The sequence below is a fragment of the Ictalurus furcatus genome, chromosome 4 (assembly GCF_023375685.1).
Source record: "Ictalurus furcatus strain D&B chromosome 4, Billie_1.0, whole genome shotgun sequence".
NCBI classification, from domain to species: domain Eukaryota; kingdom Metazoa; phylum Chordata; class Actinopteri; order Siluriformes; family Ictaluridae; genus Ictalurus; species Ictalurus furcatus.
The window spans coordinates 20,611,343-20,631,147 of NC_071258.1; the positions used below are offsets into that span (position 1 = coordinate 20,611,343).

The window sequence follows — 19,805 nt, forward strand, 5'->3', positions numbered from 1 at the left end:
GTGGTCAAATGGGCACAAATCCCCACAGCCACACTCCAAAATCTAGTGGAAAGCCTTCCTAAAAGAGTGGTGACTGTTAAAGCAGACCAACTCTGTAATGGGATGTTCAAGAAGCACACATGGGTATGATGATCAGGTATGCACATACTTTTGTCCATATAGTGTATCTTAGACCCATGGCTCTCAAAGTGTCTGTGAAACAGAGCCAGGTGGTCCATAATTTGTTACATTTTGTTAAAGTGGTGATAATTATAAATAATTGCCTATAAATAATGTAAATGTTAATTGGAATTTAATTACAACCTTGTTCTATTAATGGGAACTTCAGAAAATGCTATATAAATAGCCAAATATTATTGTACAATTTAAATAATGAGCTTAATATGTGAGTAGTTGGTTTATGTGGTGCTTGAAAGTTTATGAACCCCTTAGAATGTTCAGAATTTCTGCATAAATATAACCTAAAACAAAATCAGATTTTCACAAGTCCTAAAATTAGACAATTAAACAAATAAGACAAAATTATTATACTTGGTCATTTATTTATTGTGGAAAATTATCCAATATTACATATCTGTGAGTGGCAAAAGTATGTGAACCTTTGCTTTCAGTATCTGGTATGACCAGCCTTGTGCACCAATAACTGCAATTGAATATTTCCTGTACGTATTGATCAGTCCTGCACATTGGCTTTGAGGAATTTTAGCCCATTCCTCAGTACAGAACAGCTTCAACTCTGGGATATTGGTGGGTTGAACTTGCTTCAGGTCCTTCCACAACATTTCTATTGAATTAAGGTCAGGACTTTGACTTGGTCATTCCAAAACATTAATAATAATAATAATAATAATAATGATAATAATAATAATAAAAATTATTATTATTATTATTATATATTCTAATCGTAATACATTTTTATCTGTAATGGACTTTTCCCATACCCAACATGCTACAAAAACAGGAAATAGAGATGAAATACAGAGATAATACAATACAGTAAGACAGTAAATATAAAACAAACAATAATTAACTCTACACCCTACTGAAAAAAGTTTGATCAAATTAATCAGTATAAGCTATTTTAAAAAGATTGGTTTTCAACATTTTCTTAAATCTGCTTAAAGTGGGAGCATTTCTAACTGTAAAAGGAAGTGCATTCCATTGCTTAGGGGCTGCAAAAGAAAAAAGTCTCTCAACCATATTTTTTAGTTTGCAAAAAGGCTGCTGAAGAGTGAGAGAATCAGCAGAACAGAGAAAACGAGGAGGTGTGTATGAGGTAACTAGGTCACAAATGTAATAAACATTAACTTTATTCTTCTTCAACCATTCTTTGGTAGAATAACTTGTGTGCTTAGGGTCCTTGTCTTGCTGCATGACCCACAGATGGGATTAGATTCTGCTGGAATCCAGTGTTTTCCTTTCTCCAAACATAATGATTCTCATTCTCAAAAGTTCTATTTTGGTCTGGAGAAGCTCTGTTCACAGGAAATGCCACTCCACACCAATTTCATCTCTGTCTGTGCTGTGAGTCGTTTATAACGTGCATTTGGACACAACACACACTAGATTCACTTTGGGTTTTACGTTAGTGTAATTTCACCTGATTGGTAATGAGAAGTGAATTTAAAAAACTGTTGCAAACTAAACGAAGGTGTTCCTGCAGTTTGCCGCATAAATAAAAGTCACAAGTTCTAACGCATAAAAGTGAATTAAGTCAGAAATACATTACTATTGTTATATTACTATTTGTACCCCAACTAAAAATTTTATATTAAGTATTATTCAGTGCAATAATATTATAAAATAGCAATATTTTATTTATTTATTCATTCATTCATTTATTTCTTTAGAAAACATTATTTACATTTATAACACTACTTGTTACATTACCCTGGCAGTAAATTACAAAAAAAAAAAAAAAAAAAAATTAGCAAACACTGCTGTGAGGGGGTTTCTAATACAGCTACTGAGGGAGTGATGGTAAATTTGACACATTTTTCTCTTCTGACTGCCGTAATCCATCTCTCTATTTTTTTCCTTTCTTGGAAAATTATGGAAAGGAAATACTGGAATTTTTTTTTCTTTCACTGTCTGAGAAAATGGTAATGCAAAAAATATATTTGCTGTGGTCTCCCATATACCTCTATAGAAGTTTACCCTGCTATAGTTTGCTTAAACCCAGAAATGGATGTATATGCATGAACACAATCCATTATAGCTGATGTAGCATGATTGAAGTATTGTGCAGGTCTTAAAACCACTCCTGCAGAGGGTAACAGTGGACTTGATTTTCTTCAATTTGTACACAGTCTGTCTGACTGAGGATTGGTGAAGTTCAAACTTGTAACCTTTTCCAGCCTGATGAGCATCAACAACTCTTTTTCTGAGGTCCTCAGAAATCTCCTTTGTTCATGCCATGATACACTTCCACAGACATGTGTTGTGAAGATTAGACTTTGATAGATCCCTGTTCTTTAAATAAAATAGGATGCTTACTCACACCTGATTGTCATCCCATTGATTAAAAACACCTGACCTTCCAATTAACTGCTAATTCTAGAAGTTCACGTACTTTCGCATCTCGGATATGTAATATTGGATAATTTTCCTCAGTAAATAAATGGTGAAGTATAATATTTTTGTCTCATTTGTTTAATTGGGTTCTCTTTTTTCTATCTTTTTCATATTTATGCAGATATACAGATTATAATTATTATAAAATTATATAGATGTATAGATTAAAAATTATAAAAGGTTCACAAACTTTCAAGCACTACTGTGTTTTCTAGTTATAGAGGTCTTGGGCTGCGAAAGATTTAGACTTAGACTGTAGACTTAGGGTAATCTTAAGCCCAGTCATATAGTGGGTTCGATTAGAACTGATAATGAGAAGATTTCTGAAAAAAAGTTTACTGTTTATTATGCAGAGGAAGGATAAATTGCGGGAGCACATGCAGCGCATGCACAACCCAGAGCGCGAGGCCAAGAAAGCTGATCGCATTCACCGCACAAAGTCTCTGAAGCAAAAGGAGCCCTCCACTGACTTTGAGAGCTTTATTTTTAAATGCCGGCTCTGCATGATGGGCTTCAGACGGAGAGGAATGCTGGTGATAACCTTCTCTCCCTTAATTAAATATCACATGTCTCTTAAATATCTTGCTCAATATAACAAACCCAATTTGCTTAATGATTTTTCTAGGAATCAGTGTTTAAATTACTTAATTTATTACAGGTTAATCACCTGTCAAAGCGCCACCCTGAGATGCGAATCGACGAGGTCCCTGAGCTGACACTCCCCATCATTAAGCCCAACAGAGATTACTTTTGTCAGTATTGTGATAAGGTATGCACTAGATAGAATTTTCAGATTTTCAAATTTAGCTTAGTCTCCTGTGACAACTATCCATCTACACTGGATACAATGAAACATGAGCGAGGTAGCAAAATCTGTCTATTTTGAAAATATTGCCCACAGCTATATCAGGAAAAAGTGCTTATAGATATAGCTTATAGATATTTGGAATGAAGAGGAATCTATTTTTATGAGATATTGTAATAGCTGTGTTCTGGCTTTTTGTGATTTTGCAGGTTTATAAGAGTGCAAGTAAGCGCAAAGCTCACATCCTAAAGAATCACCCTGGTGCAGAATTACCACCCAGTATCCGGAAGCTGCGTCCGGCCAGGCCGGGTGAGCCAGACCCCATGTTGAGCACCCACACTCAGCTAACAGGCACCATTGCCACAGCCCCTGTCTGTTGCCCACACTGTGCAAAGCAGTATAGCAGTAAGGTATGTGTGTTTGTTACCAGGTCTTACTCAGCATTGCTTACTCCCAGTCTTGGAACACTTGTTGACAGTACAAGAATTTTCCATAAAATAATTTATTAAATTTGTTTTGCTGATCACCAAGTCCTGAGCTGAATCTGGGATATTATAATAAAAAGCACTCCACTCCATGGAAATGAGGAATGCTAGTTCAAAAATCTGGGTTTTGGTTATACAATAATAAAATACATTGCTGTCCAAATAAATGGTCTAGTGGAATGCGGTTTATTTTGTCTTGTTTTTAGACAAAGATGGTGCAGCACATCCGTAAAAAGCATCCAGAATTTGCACAGCTAGCCAACAGCATCCAGGCTCCCTTAGCTACAACTGTCATTAACAGCACTCCGGCCGTCATCGCAACTGATGGTACGACAACTGAGGCTGTGGTGGTAAGAACCCCCGATATATATTTATGAAATACCATGCAGGCTCACTCCACATCATCTGTGACTATGCATAAGTCCAGCATGAGGGTTCTCTTTATGGTATGCCATTTTGTGTATCCATATGCATGTGTCCTTCATGCTCCCTCTTTCATTCCCTAGACAACAGACCTTTTGACACAGGCAATGACGGAGCTGTCTCAGACTCTGACCACAGATTACCGCACAGTGCAGGGAGACTTCCAGAGGATCCAGTATATACCTGTGACTCAGGCTGGAGGGGGTTTGGCCCAACCGCAGCACATCCAGTTGCAGGTGGTGCAGGTTGCTCCGGTAAGAGCATAGCCACTTACATTCATGGGGAAAAAGAAAGTACAGTTTTCAATTAAATAACAATTGTGTAGTCCTCACCAACTTCTATAAACAAATAAATAAATAACCTCAGGTGACAACAAAAAACACAACAGATTACAATATGTAGTCATTTTTATCTCAAAAAGTACACCAACATTCAAAAACCAGGTGGGGAGAAAACAAGTACACCCTTCCTGATTACACAATCATTAAGAGAGTAATTAGCAGCCAGGTGTTACTAATTAAATGTACAAGATTAATTAATTATCAAGAAGTGTGACTACCTCTATAAAAGCAGAACTTTTTGGCAGTTTGGTGTTCTGGAGCACTCAGTTGTGTGTCTACATCATGGCAAGAAGAAAGGACATCAGCCATGACCTCAGAGAAGCAACTGTTGCAGCTCATCAATCTGGAAGGCTTGTAAGGCCATCTCCAAATAATTTTATATTCTACAGTGAGAAGGATTAGTTACAAATGGAGAGAATTCAAGAGTGGGCATTCAGACCAAGGTCAGACTGTTTATATAGAGAGATAACCCAAGAAAAACCCAAGAGCTACATCTTGTGAGCTACATCATGTAACCTACAGGCCTCTGTATGCACATTAAGTGTTTATGCTCATGTTCGCACAATCAGAAAAAAACTGAACAAGTGTGGCTTTCATGGAAGGGTGGCTAGGAAAAAGCCTATTTTCTCCAAAATGGAATATGGCAGCACGACTGTAAAATTACATCTGAACAAACCACTAAAGTTCTAGAACAGTATCCTTTGGACTGATGAGACCAATGTGGAGAAGTTGGATCATCATGCACAGTACCATGTTTGGCAAAAAGCAAACACTCCATACCAACTGTCAAGAATAGTGGTGGAGGGGTGATGATTTGGGCTTGTTTTTTAGCCACAGGACCTGAGAAACTTGCAGTCATTGAAACAAAAAATATTTATACCAGAATATTCTTGAGACAAATGTGAGGCCATCTGACCTTGACCCCTCTCAACTGTCCAGCTTTAGACCTATATCAAATGTCCCCTTCACCTCCAAGATATTAGAAAAGGTTGTAGCACAGCAGCTATGCTCGTACTTACATAGGAGTAGCATTCATGAAATGTATCAGTCAGGATTTAGACCTCATCATAGCACAGAGACAGCGTTAGTTAAAGTGGTAAATGTCCTACTACTGGCCTCTGATCAGGGTCGTGTCTCGTCGCTTGTATTACTCGACCTTAGTGCAGCTTTTGATACTATAGATCATACTATTCTCCTTGATAGATTACAAAATGTTGTTGGCATTAAGGGAACAGCCCTCTCCTGGCTCAGGTCTTATTTAACCGATCAGTATCAGTTCGTAGATGTAAATGGCGACTTCTCCACACATACCGAGGTTAAATTTGGTGTTCCACAAGGTTCTGTTTTAGGCCCACTGCTTTTTACTTTATATATGCTAATATATTTTATATATACTAATAATATTTTGGATGCTAATTAACCTCCTTTTACTTAATTCTGATAAGACAGAAGTACTTGTAATAGGACCACGTGTAGCTAGAAGTAAGCTTTCTGATCTCACAGTAACTCTGGATGGACTTTCCATTTCGTCATGTACAGCAGTAAAAGACCTTGGAGTAATTATTGACTCCAGTCTATCATTTGATGCTCATGTAGATAATATTACTAGGATAGCCTTCTTTCATCTCAGGAACATTGCTAAGATAAGAAATTTAATGTCACTACATGATGCAGAAATACATGCTTTTGTCACCTCTAGACTAGATTACTGTAATGCCATACTGTCTGGATGTTCCAGTAGGTGCATAAACAAACTCCAGTTAGTCCAGAATGCAGCTGCTAGAGTCCTTACTAGAACCAGAAGATATGACCACATCACCCCAATCTTATCAACACTGCATTGGCTCACAGTAAAAGCTTGCATTGATTATAAAATAATATTATTAACTTATAAAGCACTAAACGGTCTCACGCCACAGTATCTAAGCAAACTTTTGGTTTTCTATGATCCACCATGCCTACTTGGATGAAAAGATGCAGGCTATTTGACAGTACCTCGAATAGCAAAGGCTAAAGCAGGGGGAAGAGCTTTCACTTATAGAGCCCCACAGTTATGGAATAGCCTTCCAATTAGTGTTCGAGACTCAGAATTAGTCTCAGTGTTTAAGTCTAGGCTTAAAACGTATTTGTTTACTCAAGCCTACCATGACTAGACTTTCTGTTACGCTAAGCACAGTCCTAACCATCTCTTCTCTCCCTCTCTCCTTCTGTTGAGCCACACACGATTTTATGGAGATACTAGAGATCTTGATCCTTTCTGCTCTCCGGACCTGCCTGATCCGTTTCGGATGTCCTACCTCTGGATGGAGCTCTCATTACTCCAATTCCAGATTGCGGGGACTACGGCTGCTTCTAAGGCCAAACATACTTCATATAAAACCATAATGAGCTTTTTTTTTTTTTTTACACTATCTGTTACCCAGATGAGGATGGGTTCCCTTCTGAGTCTGGTTCCTCTCATGGTTTCTTCCTCTTAACATCTTAGGGAGTTTTTCCTTGCCACCATCGCCACGGGCTTGCTCAATTTGGGATAAATTTGCACATTTAAAATCTGTATACCGTGTTTATGTTTCTGTAAAGCTGCTTTGAGACAATGTCTATTGTAAAAAGCGCTATACAAATAAAATTGAATTGAATTGAATCTGTACAGCAGCTTAAGCTGGGCGGAAATTGGGTCATGCAACAGAGCATTGAACCCAACTGTGACAGAGGGCTCTGTCACGATTGCGGCAGCACTACATTTACACGCACATATAATCCACTATCCACCCGTTTTCCAGTTTTCCCTACCCTTGGGTGCACACTAAGGCAGGTTAACAAACCAGTTGCCTACATAATGCGCACACATCCACTCCATTACCGCATCCATTCCCCATATCCCACAATAAAAACATGCAGACACCAGATACCAGTAAATGTTTATCGTACTTAGCTGCACGTCTTGTTGTGTTTGTAGTTGTCTGTGTATCCTGCGTCTTAGTCCAGGTTACCAGAAGCAAATTGCAAACCCCGGAAGTGAATCAGAAAGCCAGATATCATTGAATTCCCGCATTGCGCCTGCGCAATCACTAGACCAGTAACTAGACCGTCTTAACTGTTGTTTGTTTGGGGAGGAGTTGGGAATACAAGATACAAGTTACTTCCTATATAAAAGTGAATATTATATATATTATATAATGAATATTGATGAATGTATATATGTTTTATGATACTGAAGATTGTGTTGTTTTAGGTATCGTGATTTATGAAAAGTCATTGTTTTAATACTTACCCCTGGAAGAACAATGAGGAGTCCATGTGAGTGGAGCTTCCAGGTTAAAAGCCAGGCCTGTTCATTTGTGTGGGGAGGGTTGTGGTTTGGAGTTGCAGTGCTAGTATATGGTGTATTTACCTTTCTGTGGAAGGAGTTACCAGCCAAGTGCTGTAGTGTATATGTTTTTGTGTGGTTTTCCTCCATTTTCCCCATTTCCCCTATTTTGTCTATTTTGGGGGGGGCTTCACGTGGATGTACATATTTTTTTGCACATTTGGTGAACTGTAAATAGGAGCACTGTCAGTAAAACACCTTTGCATAAAAGTGGCATTGCGGCCTTACCATCAATTTTCTTGTGCGGGACCATTTTTTCATCATACCTCGTCACACCAACACACCAGCAAATGTCTAAAGAAGAAAAATGCTGTGACTGGATCTTAAGATAGCTGTGCATAAATGAATGCCCTCAAACTTCAATTAACTGAAGCAGTGTTGTAAAGAAGACTGGGCCAAAAGTTCACCAAAACAACATGAGAGACTGATAAACTCCTACAGAAAACATTTACTCCGAGTTATTGTTGCTAAAGGTGGTTCTACATGTTACTGAATTATGGTGTACTTATTTTTCCCTACCTGGTTTCTGAGTGTTTGTTTACTTTTTGGAAAAAAGACTACATATTGAAATCAGTTGTGTGTTTGTTTGTTTGTTTTAAGCCACCTGTGATTATTGTGTTTATTTGTAGAATTTGGTGAGGATTGTTATTTAGACCCTGATAAATAAGAACATAGACATTATGGTGGGTGTACTTTCTTTTTCCATGAATGTACATACTAGTAAGAAACAAGCTGTGTGTTTGTAAGACCTTTAACATCTTTCACTTTCGTCTCCCAGCCATCAACCTCTCAGTCCCAGCACTCAACAGTGGATATGACCCAGCTGCAGGATCCTCATAGCTTTTCTCAGCACTCCATTCAGGTGCAGCACATCCAGGTTTCCGAAGCTGTGGGGACTGTGCAGGCCAGTGCGCAGGTCCACATGCACCAATATTTTTTATTTTATTTTTTTTTGCTGCAGTTGCGCACAGTTGTTTTCCTTTAGACAGATGTTTCTCAATCCCAAACCTGGAGTACCACCACTAGTAGTTACACCATGTAGTAATTTTTCTGATTGAACACATCTGATTAGATTTGTGTATGGCTTGATATTCAGAATGCACATTCCAGGGTACCACTGAACTGGGATTGGATTAGTTTGAGTAGGTGTTTCTGTCATCATAAATAATAGGTTACTTTAGCATGATCGGGATGTCTTTATTATTTTCAACCCATCATTGTGGCTGATTTGTTTATTCTTCCCAATTAGGTGACTGGCCAGCCATTAAGCCCTTCCTCTCAACAAGCAGCCCATGAGATAAATTCAAGTCGCCTTCAAACATCAACCAGTCAAACACAAGGGACAGTGCAGCATGCTTACTTGCCTAGCAACTGGAACTATCGGAGTTACCGTGAGTCTGTGTATTCTCTTTTCATTTGCTCCTTGCAGATTTCATTAGACAATTTATAGTAAATCTGAATGTTGTCAGTATTCATTCTTGTTGGTATTCATGTGTGTCAGTATTCATTCTTATAGAGTTGCACTCAAAATTATTCAACTCCCTCAAAATGCAAGTCAGTCTGGTGATGTAAATAAAATGCAATAATGAAGCTACTGTCCCCTCTGAAAATGTTGGAACACCAAGGCCAATACTGTTGTTTTCGCTATACATTGAAGACATTTTGGGTTTGAGATCAAAATATGAATGAAACTAACAACCAGACATGGAACTGATCAGCCAAGGAAAACAACAGCAGTTGATGACCGAAATATTGTGAGAGCTAGTTAACAGTTAGTGACACCACCAGCAACCTTCACAGGCAGGGGTGAGGGTACCACAATCCACCATTCGAAGAAGTGCAAAACCATACCACATGATGCAAACCACTCAGGAGCAGTAAGAATCAGAAGGCCAGATAGAAATTCCAAAAGAAATATAGAGATGAGCCACAAAAGTTCTGTAACCAAGATCAACCTCTACCAAAGTGATGGAAACGCCAAAGTGTTGAGAAGGAGTGGAACTTCTCATGATCCAAAACATAGATGCTCATCATTCAAGCATGGTAGAGGTAGTGTAATGGCTTGGCTGCTATTGGATTGGGCTCACAAATATTTATTGATGATTTAACTCATGATGGTAGCAGCAGAATGAATCTACAATCTATGAATCGTAAGTCTACAGAAACAATCTGTCTTCCAATTTACAGAGAAATGCATCCAATCTAATTGGGAGTAACTTCTTCATGCAGCAAGTCAGTGACCCAAAAAGCACTGCAAACACAACAGTGGACTTCATCAAGGGGGAAAATTGAAAGGTTTTAGACTGGCCAAGTCAACCATCAAACCTTAACCTAGTTGAGCATGCATTTCACCTCCTGAAGAGGAGACTGAAGGGAGACACCCCCCAAAACAAACAACAAAGAAGCTGCAGTACAAGCCTGGAAAAGCAACACAAAAGAAAAATGTAAATGGTGATGTCAGCCAATTACCAGCTTGATGCAGTTATTGCAAGCAAAGCATATGCAACCAAATATTAAGTGTTATTTACTTTAAGACTCTCTGTTCTATTATTTTGCTCACCTACAAATTGGGTGGTCTGCCACAAAACTGCCATGTTTTAAGCTGTTTAACACATCTAGATGTAAATATCAGGAAATGAAAGCTGAAATTCTGATATATCATCTCAGATTCATATTTTGATCTCATACCCAAATGTCTTCAAAGTATAGTGAAGTAATAGAATTGGCCTTTCTGTTCCAATACTTTCAGAGGGGACTGCACATCAACCAAGGTGTTATTAACCAAAGAAAGTCTATTACTACATGTTCGATCGATTTTGAGAATGTAAAGTAGATCTTACTGCTAATAATTCAAAAGAAAAATCATTCTCTCACAAACGTCCATGTGCAAAATTATTCAACTCCCAAAATTTTTGTTTTGTGGAGCTTCCTTTACACTTTATAACCTTCAATAAATTTTTCTCATGTTTACTGGGTTGGTGCTCACAAGCTTCTAACATACCTCTCCTGGAATCTTTGCCCATTCCTCATGTGTAAAAGTTTCCAAATTATTAATGTTTCTTGGTTTCCATGCCACCACAGCTTTCTTTTAATTCCCACCATAGATGGGATGGGATTTCAATGGGATTCAAATCTAGGGATTGAGATGACCACTAAAGGACATTCCAGGACTGATCCCAGAACAAAGCTTTGGTTGAGTTGGATGTATGCTTGGGATCATTGTCTTGCTCTAACGTCTGATGATCACAGAGCTTCAATTTACCCACTAAAGGAATCTTATTCTTCCCCTAAATAGCCTGGTATTTCAAAGGATCCCTGAGGCCAATCACCCGGTCAAGACCCGCACAACAGGACGGAACCATCTCCGTGTTTGACCACGGAGCCTTGCCTTTCTTATGCAAGATATACCTTTAGTGTATGGGTTCAGACAGTTCATGTTTAGTTTCATCACTACATAAAACTGTCTTCCAAAGATTTATAGGCCTGTGCAAATTTCTTCTTGCATATTTAAGTCAAGTTTTTATGTGCTTCTTGATCAAGAGTGGAGTGCGACGAGGTGTCTGGGAAAGTCCTTGCTTGTGTAGTGTTCTTCATAGAGTGTTCACCGACACTTTTGTTCTTGTCTTCATCAGGTCATTTGAACAGAACAGCTGAGAAAAAAACATATTACTGCCAAGGAATTGCGTTAATATGTTTTTTCCTCAGTTGTTTTGTGTCAGAAATCTCAGATTCCTCATGGTGAAATTTTGCTATTTCATCTATGCCCAGGTTTGCTTCTGTACAATGATTTTTAAACTTATGATACTGGAAATGTAACTGTTCTGATTTGAGAATCGATATCCCGGGACAAGACCCCAGAAAACTGTTAGGATTTGATAATGGAGAATCTCTGGGTTACAATTCTTAAGAAGAGAGAAAGTGAGAGTACACAAGAAAGACGGCACCCACGCCCCGCTACACACTTCCCACACCAAGGCCTTGGGAGAGTTTGTGAAATGACGCACAAAGTTCAAATGACAAGATCTCTCATTTATTCCAAGAAAGGCAAAATATATATCATGTTTGACACACAACGGAGACGATGGGTTAACTATTGATTGGCTTGGTGGAAACGCATATTTGCATGAAAGAGGAAGGTATGTAAATGCGCACAAATGGTATTGGAGGAGACAAAGAAATGCGCAGGTGGTGAGGAACTTCATCTGTCTGCACCTGAGTCAACAGAGAAACAAAGAGAAAAGAGGTGCCAACACAGGAACCAGGAAACCAGGTGTGTTCACAGAGAGGGGAGAGTGTTCGTATTATACTTATCAGTAAGTGTCTGGGATATCTTCTTGCCTTTTTGAGTGACATTATAGAGTTCCCAATGGCCTAATTGTGTTTCAGCACAATTGCTGTAGCCTTGCAGACTTCCCAGTGATTTAAAAACCAGTAGCACTGAATAGGGTTGAATAATTATGGCTAGATTAAGAAAATATCCTTTTACTCAGTTGTATGACATCATACATTTTCACTATCAATTTGAATGTCAATCAACTGATACACAGGTAATTGTAAAACATTCTAGGTCTTTAGAAAAGCTTGAATTTGTAAATCCTTACAGTCTCAGGGGAGGTTGAATAATTTTGAGTGCATCTGTAAATGTTCAGCTTTTGTTAAGTGTGTTCACTGTCTCTCTCTTAGCCTCTGAGATACAGATGATGGCTCTGCCTCATGCGCAGTATGTGCTAGCAGATGCTGGCACACCTGTCACTGCAGCTGCTAACAGCAGCCAAGTCAAAACGGTGAGACATTGATGCAAGCAAGAATTTTGCTTATGCGTTTATTTTTATCAGTTAAAACTTTGGACAAAAACAATAAGAGCTTGATGGATTGTGCAGACTACACAGTAAAAAAAAAAAAAAACATTTGTTGATTTTACTTAAACAAGTGAGTAATCTGGTTACCTTAAAATTTTAAGCTCATAAAAATGCAAACATTAAGCAGAAAGTTAAAGAGAGATTATTTTGAGATCGTTATTTTGAATATGGTAGTTCTATCAACTAAGTACACTTTAACACAACTTTATCTTTAGTTAATGAGACTTATCAGCTCATTTGAGAATGGGAAATATTGAGACAACTGACAAGTTCAGGTAGAATTCAATAATAGTATTGATGTTTGTAAACTCATAGCTTTAATTTGTGTTGTCTAAGATTTTGGTCAGGTTAACTACAAAAAGTATGTCAATTTGGCTTGTTTGCCTTAAAGTGATAAGTTATATGGACTAATCATTATTAGTTATATATGACTACATTTACAGTGGTGCTTGAAAGTTTGTGAACCCTTTAGAATATTCTATATCCCTACATAAATATGACCTAAACCCTAAACAGAATTTCTAAAAGACAGAAAATCCAATTAAACAAATGAGACAAAAATATTACACTTGGTCATTTATTTATTGAGGAAAATGAACAAGTATTACACATCTGAGTGGCAAAAGTATGTGAACCTCTAGGATTAGCAGTTTAATTTGAAGTTGAAATTAGAGTCAGGTGTTTTCAATCAATGGGATGACAAGTGTGAGTGAGCACCCTTTTTTATTTAAAGAACAGTGATCTATCAAATTCTGATCTTTACAACACGTGCTTGTGGAAATGTATGAATGAAGGAGATTCCTGAGGGCCTTAGAAAAAGAAGTTGTTGATGCTCATCAGGCTGGAAAAGTTTACACAATCATTTCTAAAACGTTTGGGCTTCACCAGTCCACAGTCAGACAGATTGTGTACAAATGGAGGAAATTTAAGACCATTGTTACCCTCCGCAGGAGTGGTCAACCAACAAAGATCATTCCAAGAGCAAGACGTGTAATAGTCTATGAGGTTACAAAGGAACCCAAGGTAACTTCTAAGCAACTAAAGGTCTCTCTCACATTGGCTAATGTTCATGAATCCACCATCATGAGAACACTGAGCAACAATGGTGTGCATTGCAGGGTTGTAAGGAGAAAGCCACTGCTCTTCAAAAAGAACATTGCTGCCCATATGCAGTTTGGTGAAGATCACGTGGGCAAGCCAGAAGGCTATTGGAATAATGTTTTGTGGATGGATGAGACCAATTTTTGGTTTAAATCAGAAGTGTTATGTTTGGAGAAAGGAAAACACTGCATTTCAGCATAAGAACCTTATCCCATCTGTGAAATATGGTGGTGGTAGTATCATGCTTTGGGCCATGCGTCTGGGCCAGGACGACTTGCCATCATTGATGGAACAATAAATTCTGAATTATACCAGCAAATGCTAAAGGAAAATGTCAGGATATCTGTCCATGAACTGAATCTCAAGAGAAAGTGGAGCATACAAGAAGACAACGACCCTAAGCACACAAGTCATTCTACCAAAGAAGAATAAAGTTAATGTTTTGGAATGCCAAGTCAAAGTCCTGACCTTAATCCAATAGAAATGTTGTGGAAGGACCTGAAGCAAGCAGTTCATGTGAGGAAACCCAGCAACATCCCAGTTGAAGCTGTTCTGTACTGAGGAATGGGCTAAAATTCCTTCAAGCTAATGTGCAGGATTGATCACAGGGTTCATACAAGGTTCTTGAAGTACTTGAATTTGGCTTTTTGAAATTTAAGTACTGGAAGTACTGGACCTTGAAAATAGCCATTTTTATCTAGTCATGATTAAAAAGTGCTTGAATTAATTTGTTAGATTTATATAGCGCTTTTCTAGACACTCAAAGTGCTTTACATTGCATGAGGGAAAATCTCCTCAACCACTACCTGTAGCATCCACCTGGATGATGTGACGGCAGCCATAGTGCACCAGAACACCCACCACAAACCAGCTTTTGGTGGAGAGGAGAGTGATGTAGCCAATTTCAGAAAGGAGATTATTAGGGGGCCATGGGGGGATTTTTAAAGACCACAGAGTTAGGACCTCAGTTTAACGTCTCATCCAAAGGACTGTGCTGTTTTTACAGTATAGTGTCACTGTCATTATACTGGGGCATTAGGACCTACACTGACCAACACAGTTTCTAGCAGCAACCCCAGGAGGTCTCCCATCCATGTACTGGCCAGGCTCAACCCTGCTTAGCTTCAGTGGGAAACCAGGCAAGAGCTGCATTGTGATCTGGCTCTGGCAATAAATAGGAGCTTGCTAAATAACTTTAAATTGTTTATTTTTGATAGAACATGAATACAGTCCTTTTACTCAAAATATGACAAACCGCTGCAGCCCCTCCCCCATCTCCCGCTATACACTCACTCATTTTGACAGACAACTCCGGTCCACTTTTCAGACCCCTTTAGCAACTTCTTTTTTCTTTTTCAAAAAGGCACCTAGCAACAAATCTTGTGACGTTTTGGACAAACGTTAGCTACTTTCCTTAGAAGAGAGTCGCCAGTACTGCCCTGCAAGAGCAAGGTCCTGCTTTCCCGCTGCAGGTACACCTCTCTCTGCAGCTACTCTGTTCAGTGAAGGGCAGAGAGGAGCAGCACATTCATTCACTTCTATTCACATAATAATAATAATAATAATAATAAATCATAATAATAATAACTTTTGGAATTTAAAAAGAAGAAATAAAGAATATGTTTGAATGACATCTCTTGTATGTTATAGAGCAGCACATTCATTCACTTCTATTCACATAATAATAATAATACATCATAATAATAATTTTGGAATTTAAAAAGAAGAAATAAAGAATATGTTTGAATGACATCTCTTGTATAGTCCTTGAAAACAAAAAAATATATAATGTTTGAAAAGTCCTTGAAAGTCCTGGAATTTCATTATAAAGTATCTGTATGAATCCTGTGATCAACACTTACTGGAAAAGTTTAGTTGCAGTTATTGCTATACAGATACTGAAAACAAAGTTTTTGCCACTCACAGATATTGTATAATTTTCCCCAATAAATAAATAATGAGGTGTAATATTTTTGTCTCATTTGTTTAATTGGATTCTCTTTATCTACTTTTAGGACTTGTGTGAAAATCTGATGATGTTTTAGATCATATTTATGCAGAAATATAGAAAATTCTAAAGGGTTCACAGATTTTCAAGCACCACTGTAACTTCAGAAAAGACCCACTGTAAGCATTGGAATATATTCTATAAAACTAAATTGTATAACAGACACACATAAACTAAGACAGTGTATGAAACCAGACTGTAACATTTATTTAAATGTGGCTTAAAGATCGAGTATTGCTTAAAGAGAATTGTTTCTTGTGCTAAACAAAACAGTTGTTTATTCTTTGTGAAGTGAATGATTTGGCACATTATTAAAAACAATTATGACAGAAACAACTAGTAGCTTAGAGTGCTGCTTTCTGAGAAAATAGGGAAGAAGTGTGCTCTTCTATGTTCATTTATGTTCTGCAATTAAGTATGCAGTTGTAATCAGTGTTCTAAACAATAGCTGAACATCTGATTTTGAAATCCAGCTGCAATCTAATAAAAACACAATTGGAGTGGTTTTGGTTTCTTTTTAGAAACAGAATGCAAAGCTTGTATTTATGTTGAGATTGTGATTATCTTATTTATAATAAATACGCTCTAAGGCAATTATCTACTGCAAAATGAATCCATGCATCAAGGTGACCCTGTGTTCATACCAGCCAGTGACAAGTCATTCATGTTGCTTATAGTTTGTCTCTTATGGGAGTGTAGCAACTGATACTGTGGTCACATGTAGACATGCACTGTCCAGTGGCTTTTTTTTTGTTGTTGTTTTTTTCGTTTGTTTGTTTTTTAAGTTAAGATGAGAAATGGTAGTAGTCAAAATGTATACCCTACAGTCCACTATACAATTTATGTATGCCAATTTTGTTTAAATGCGTTTACATTTGATTTACATGTTACATGCTAGGCTTCACCCTGGCTTTGTTTGTAGATTAGCAAAGCAAACAATGATCTTTGATAATTCATTCCAAGGTTTATTTTTCTTACTAATCTCTCTATACACATTTAATAAGAGGTTTTATATAACATGATAATATGAACCTATATTTATAAGTTTTTCTTCCAATTTTGAGCATCGGACCACACATTCCATAGGATTGGTCTGAGGCATAATTAGTCAATTCTTATATTTGTCACTGTACCAAGCCATACCAAATATGCATTGAACTGAGAAAATCTCAATTCAAATGTCGCTCTACTGCTGTTGCCTGAAAGACAGCTCTGTGTCTCACGCGTGTGTGAATGATCAGCTGTTGCTTTATTGCTGGCGATTTTCAGTTATTCCCTGGAGCATTTACACAAGGTACACATGTTCATCAAAAACCAGTTAGTTCAGAAAAATGTTCATATAAAAGCTCCTGAGTTTGTGTAAATTTATGTATGTCATCCTCAATTTATCAGCTTCGAATTGTGTAATTGACATGAGCTGCTGCAAGTTTATTTACAGATTAACTTTTTTTTCACACAAATTTACTGTAACTTTTTTTTTGTGGAACTCAGATGTTTCATATTAGCGACTTGTAAAACTATACAACCAAACGAAAACCATAAATTAAAACAAGACCATCACATATCAAAGTAATTAGAGAAGTATTAGGAATCCAGTTGTGTTGTAAAATGTATGCTTATAATTCACCTCTTAGCAGAATAATCTGCTAAAAGGCTAATTTGACAAAGCTCTAGCAGTGCTATATATTGAATTGCTGATTTAGAAATGTGCAGTTTGCATGCTTAAGAAAATGGAAGCAAGGCTTGACTGAATCCTCATTGACATCTTATTGGAGTTGAAGATAACAGTGGGGTTCAGAGCTTGATTTTATATATATTTTTTTTAATCGGAACTGTTAGCTGACTCCGTTAGAATCCTGGAAAGGCACTTTGAATGGGGCAGAACAGGAAAGTTGCTCTCCAAAACGGAAGTGTCTGAACTGCCCATCAACCTCCTCATTGATAGGCTAGTATCAGCATATGAATAATGAGGGTCAGAAACTGGCAACAGCTTTGACTGTCCTTACGCTCTCTCCTCAAACATTTATCACAACAAAGTGTTGTTTTGCATTGAGTTGATAGACAAATACCATCCTGTTTTGAAATACTATGAACACTCAGGGATTTCTTAAGTGGATGAATCTCAGAAGCAATTCTCACAAAGCATAAACCAAGCTTTTATGTAAACTTTGATTCAAATTTGCAAACTTTGAAAGTGTGACATTTATAATGATGTTTGCAAGTAATGATATTTAAATAATTTTGCTTGTGTTACAGACTCATTATGTGATATCTGAGGGGCAGACTGAGCTGGATAATAAACAAGATAATGTCCCACCCACCACCACTGAGGTAAACACTGACTCATTGGAGCAGCCATCTGCCAGTCAACAGGCTACAACCCAATACATAATCAAAACCACAACTAATGGATCTGGTGCAAGTGAGGTGCAAATTACAAAACCTTGATGTGTCCCATTTCCTGATCTGTCATGATTTTACCTCAATGTTAATTTTATTTAAATTAATCTTTTTTTATGTTGAGATATTACAGTTTGCATGTGAGATTTCTTTGAGTAATTGGGCAGATTTTATTTTTTGTTTAGTACAAAATATGTAATTTTCATATATTTTATATATATATATATATATATATATATATATATATATATATATATATATATATATATATATATATAAAATACATATGACGTTTTAAAGTCTTGCTGTTGATCTAGATTAACAGTCACAGATTAAGCTGAGTTTGACACTGAATGTATAAAATGTATAGAATTAAATGTCTTGATTTTTTTTTCTACATCCCTAAACACCCCCTAAACACAGGTTCCTATTTTGTTTCCCATTATTCATGTATGTTTTAAATTGTTGACTTGTGTTTCTTGGTTTGTAACATACCATGTATCATGCGTATTAATTTCCTGGTTAATGGATGTTTAGTATTTATTTGGCATATGCATTACTGCTTACAGTGAGTTGAATACGTATAACCTAAAAAGCCACAAATAAAAAGAAAAAAAACAATGAAATACAAAGGATAACACAAAGCCACAATTTAAAGCGGGAGGCTTGTTCAATGTAAAGAAGAGTAGCTATATTATTCGTATTGGTAGAGTTTATAATATGTATAAGCACCTTGTCTCCAAATGAATATGTTCTGATGTCTCTAATGTTGGCAAGATATTTTTTTTTAACACCTGTATATCACAAATTTTGTTGTGAATGTTCTGGGAATGAGCATTAGCATTTTTTTGGGGGGTGGGGGTTCAGAGTAATTCTGTTGATAGAAACTTACGTAGTTCAGTAAAACTCTTCTGTGTCTTGTTTATTTTGAACACATAAACAAATGATGAATTTGTGTGGGACACAAACTTACAGCGACTGCATGTGCAGTTTTAAAACATGTAAATGGTTTGTCATACACAGAACATTTACACATGTTAAAAACAAAGGGCAATCAATAAAATTTATTCATAACTGCCAGTATGAGTGTATGTTGTGTTATGCAGATTATACTTAATATTAATGTTGTTTTTTTGTCATGTATGAAAAATTATAAAAGCCCTTTAGTAATTATTTTAATACTCAGTTGATGCTAGAGATGAGAGTAGTTAAAGTTAACTTCATTGTGATTGCCTCGTAAGGCTGAATGATCGTTAAGTACATTTGGACTCTGTGTCACAATGCATTCCACGCATTCTTCTGTAGGTTGAACAAAGCTTCAAAACAAAACCAACCAGAAGACACAGCAGCTAAGCTGGTGTTACAGGACAAACAAGTCTTTTACCTCTGCTTAAACTAATGAAGGACAGATGCACAGTCATACAGTGCGCCTATCAAAGTGT

General features: G+C 37.1%; 1 protein-coding gene across 3 annotated transcripts in view; it reads left to right on the forward strand.

Annotated features, from left to right (window-relative positions):
• prdm10 (PR domain containing 10) overlaps positions 1-19,752 on the forward strand; it is an 86,552-nt gene extending 66,800 nt beyond the window's left edge. For 2 of the 3 annotated variants that reach the window (XM_053623281.1, XM_053623280.1), the window contains 9 exons: positions 2,928-3,107; positions 3,233-3,343; positions 3,589-3,789; positions 4,071-4,214; positions 4,371-4,541; positions 8,774-8,911; positions 9,245-9,386; positions 12,679-12,779; positions 18,220-18,542. In XM_053623281.1, coding sequence (XP_053479256.1) covers positions 2,928-3,107; positions 3,233-3,343; positions 3,589-3,789; positions 4,071-4,214; positions 4,371-4,541; positions 8,774-8,911; positions 9,245-9,386; positions 12,679-12,779; positions 18,220-18,411 — 1,380 coding nt within the window. In that variant the 3' untranslated portion in view covers positions 18,412-18,542. Of the gene's footprint in view, positions 1-2,927; positions 3,108-3,232; positions 3,344-3,588; positions 3,790-4,070; positions 4,215-4,370; positions 4,542-8,773; positions 8,912-9,244; positions 9,387-12,678; positions 12,780-18,219; positions 18,543-19,668 lie in introns of those variants that run through there. The other variant, XM_053623282.1, reaches the window with a different exon arrangement.
• Positions 19,753-19,805: the final 53 nt, after the last annotated feature.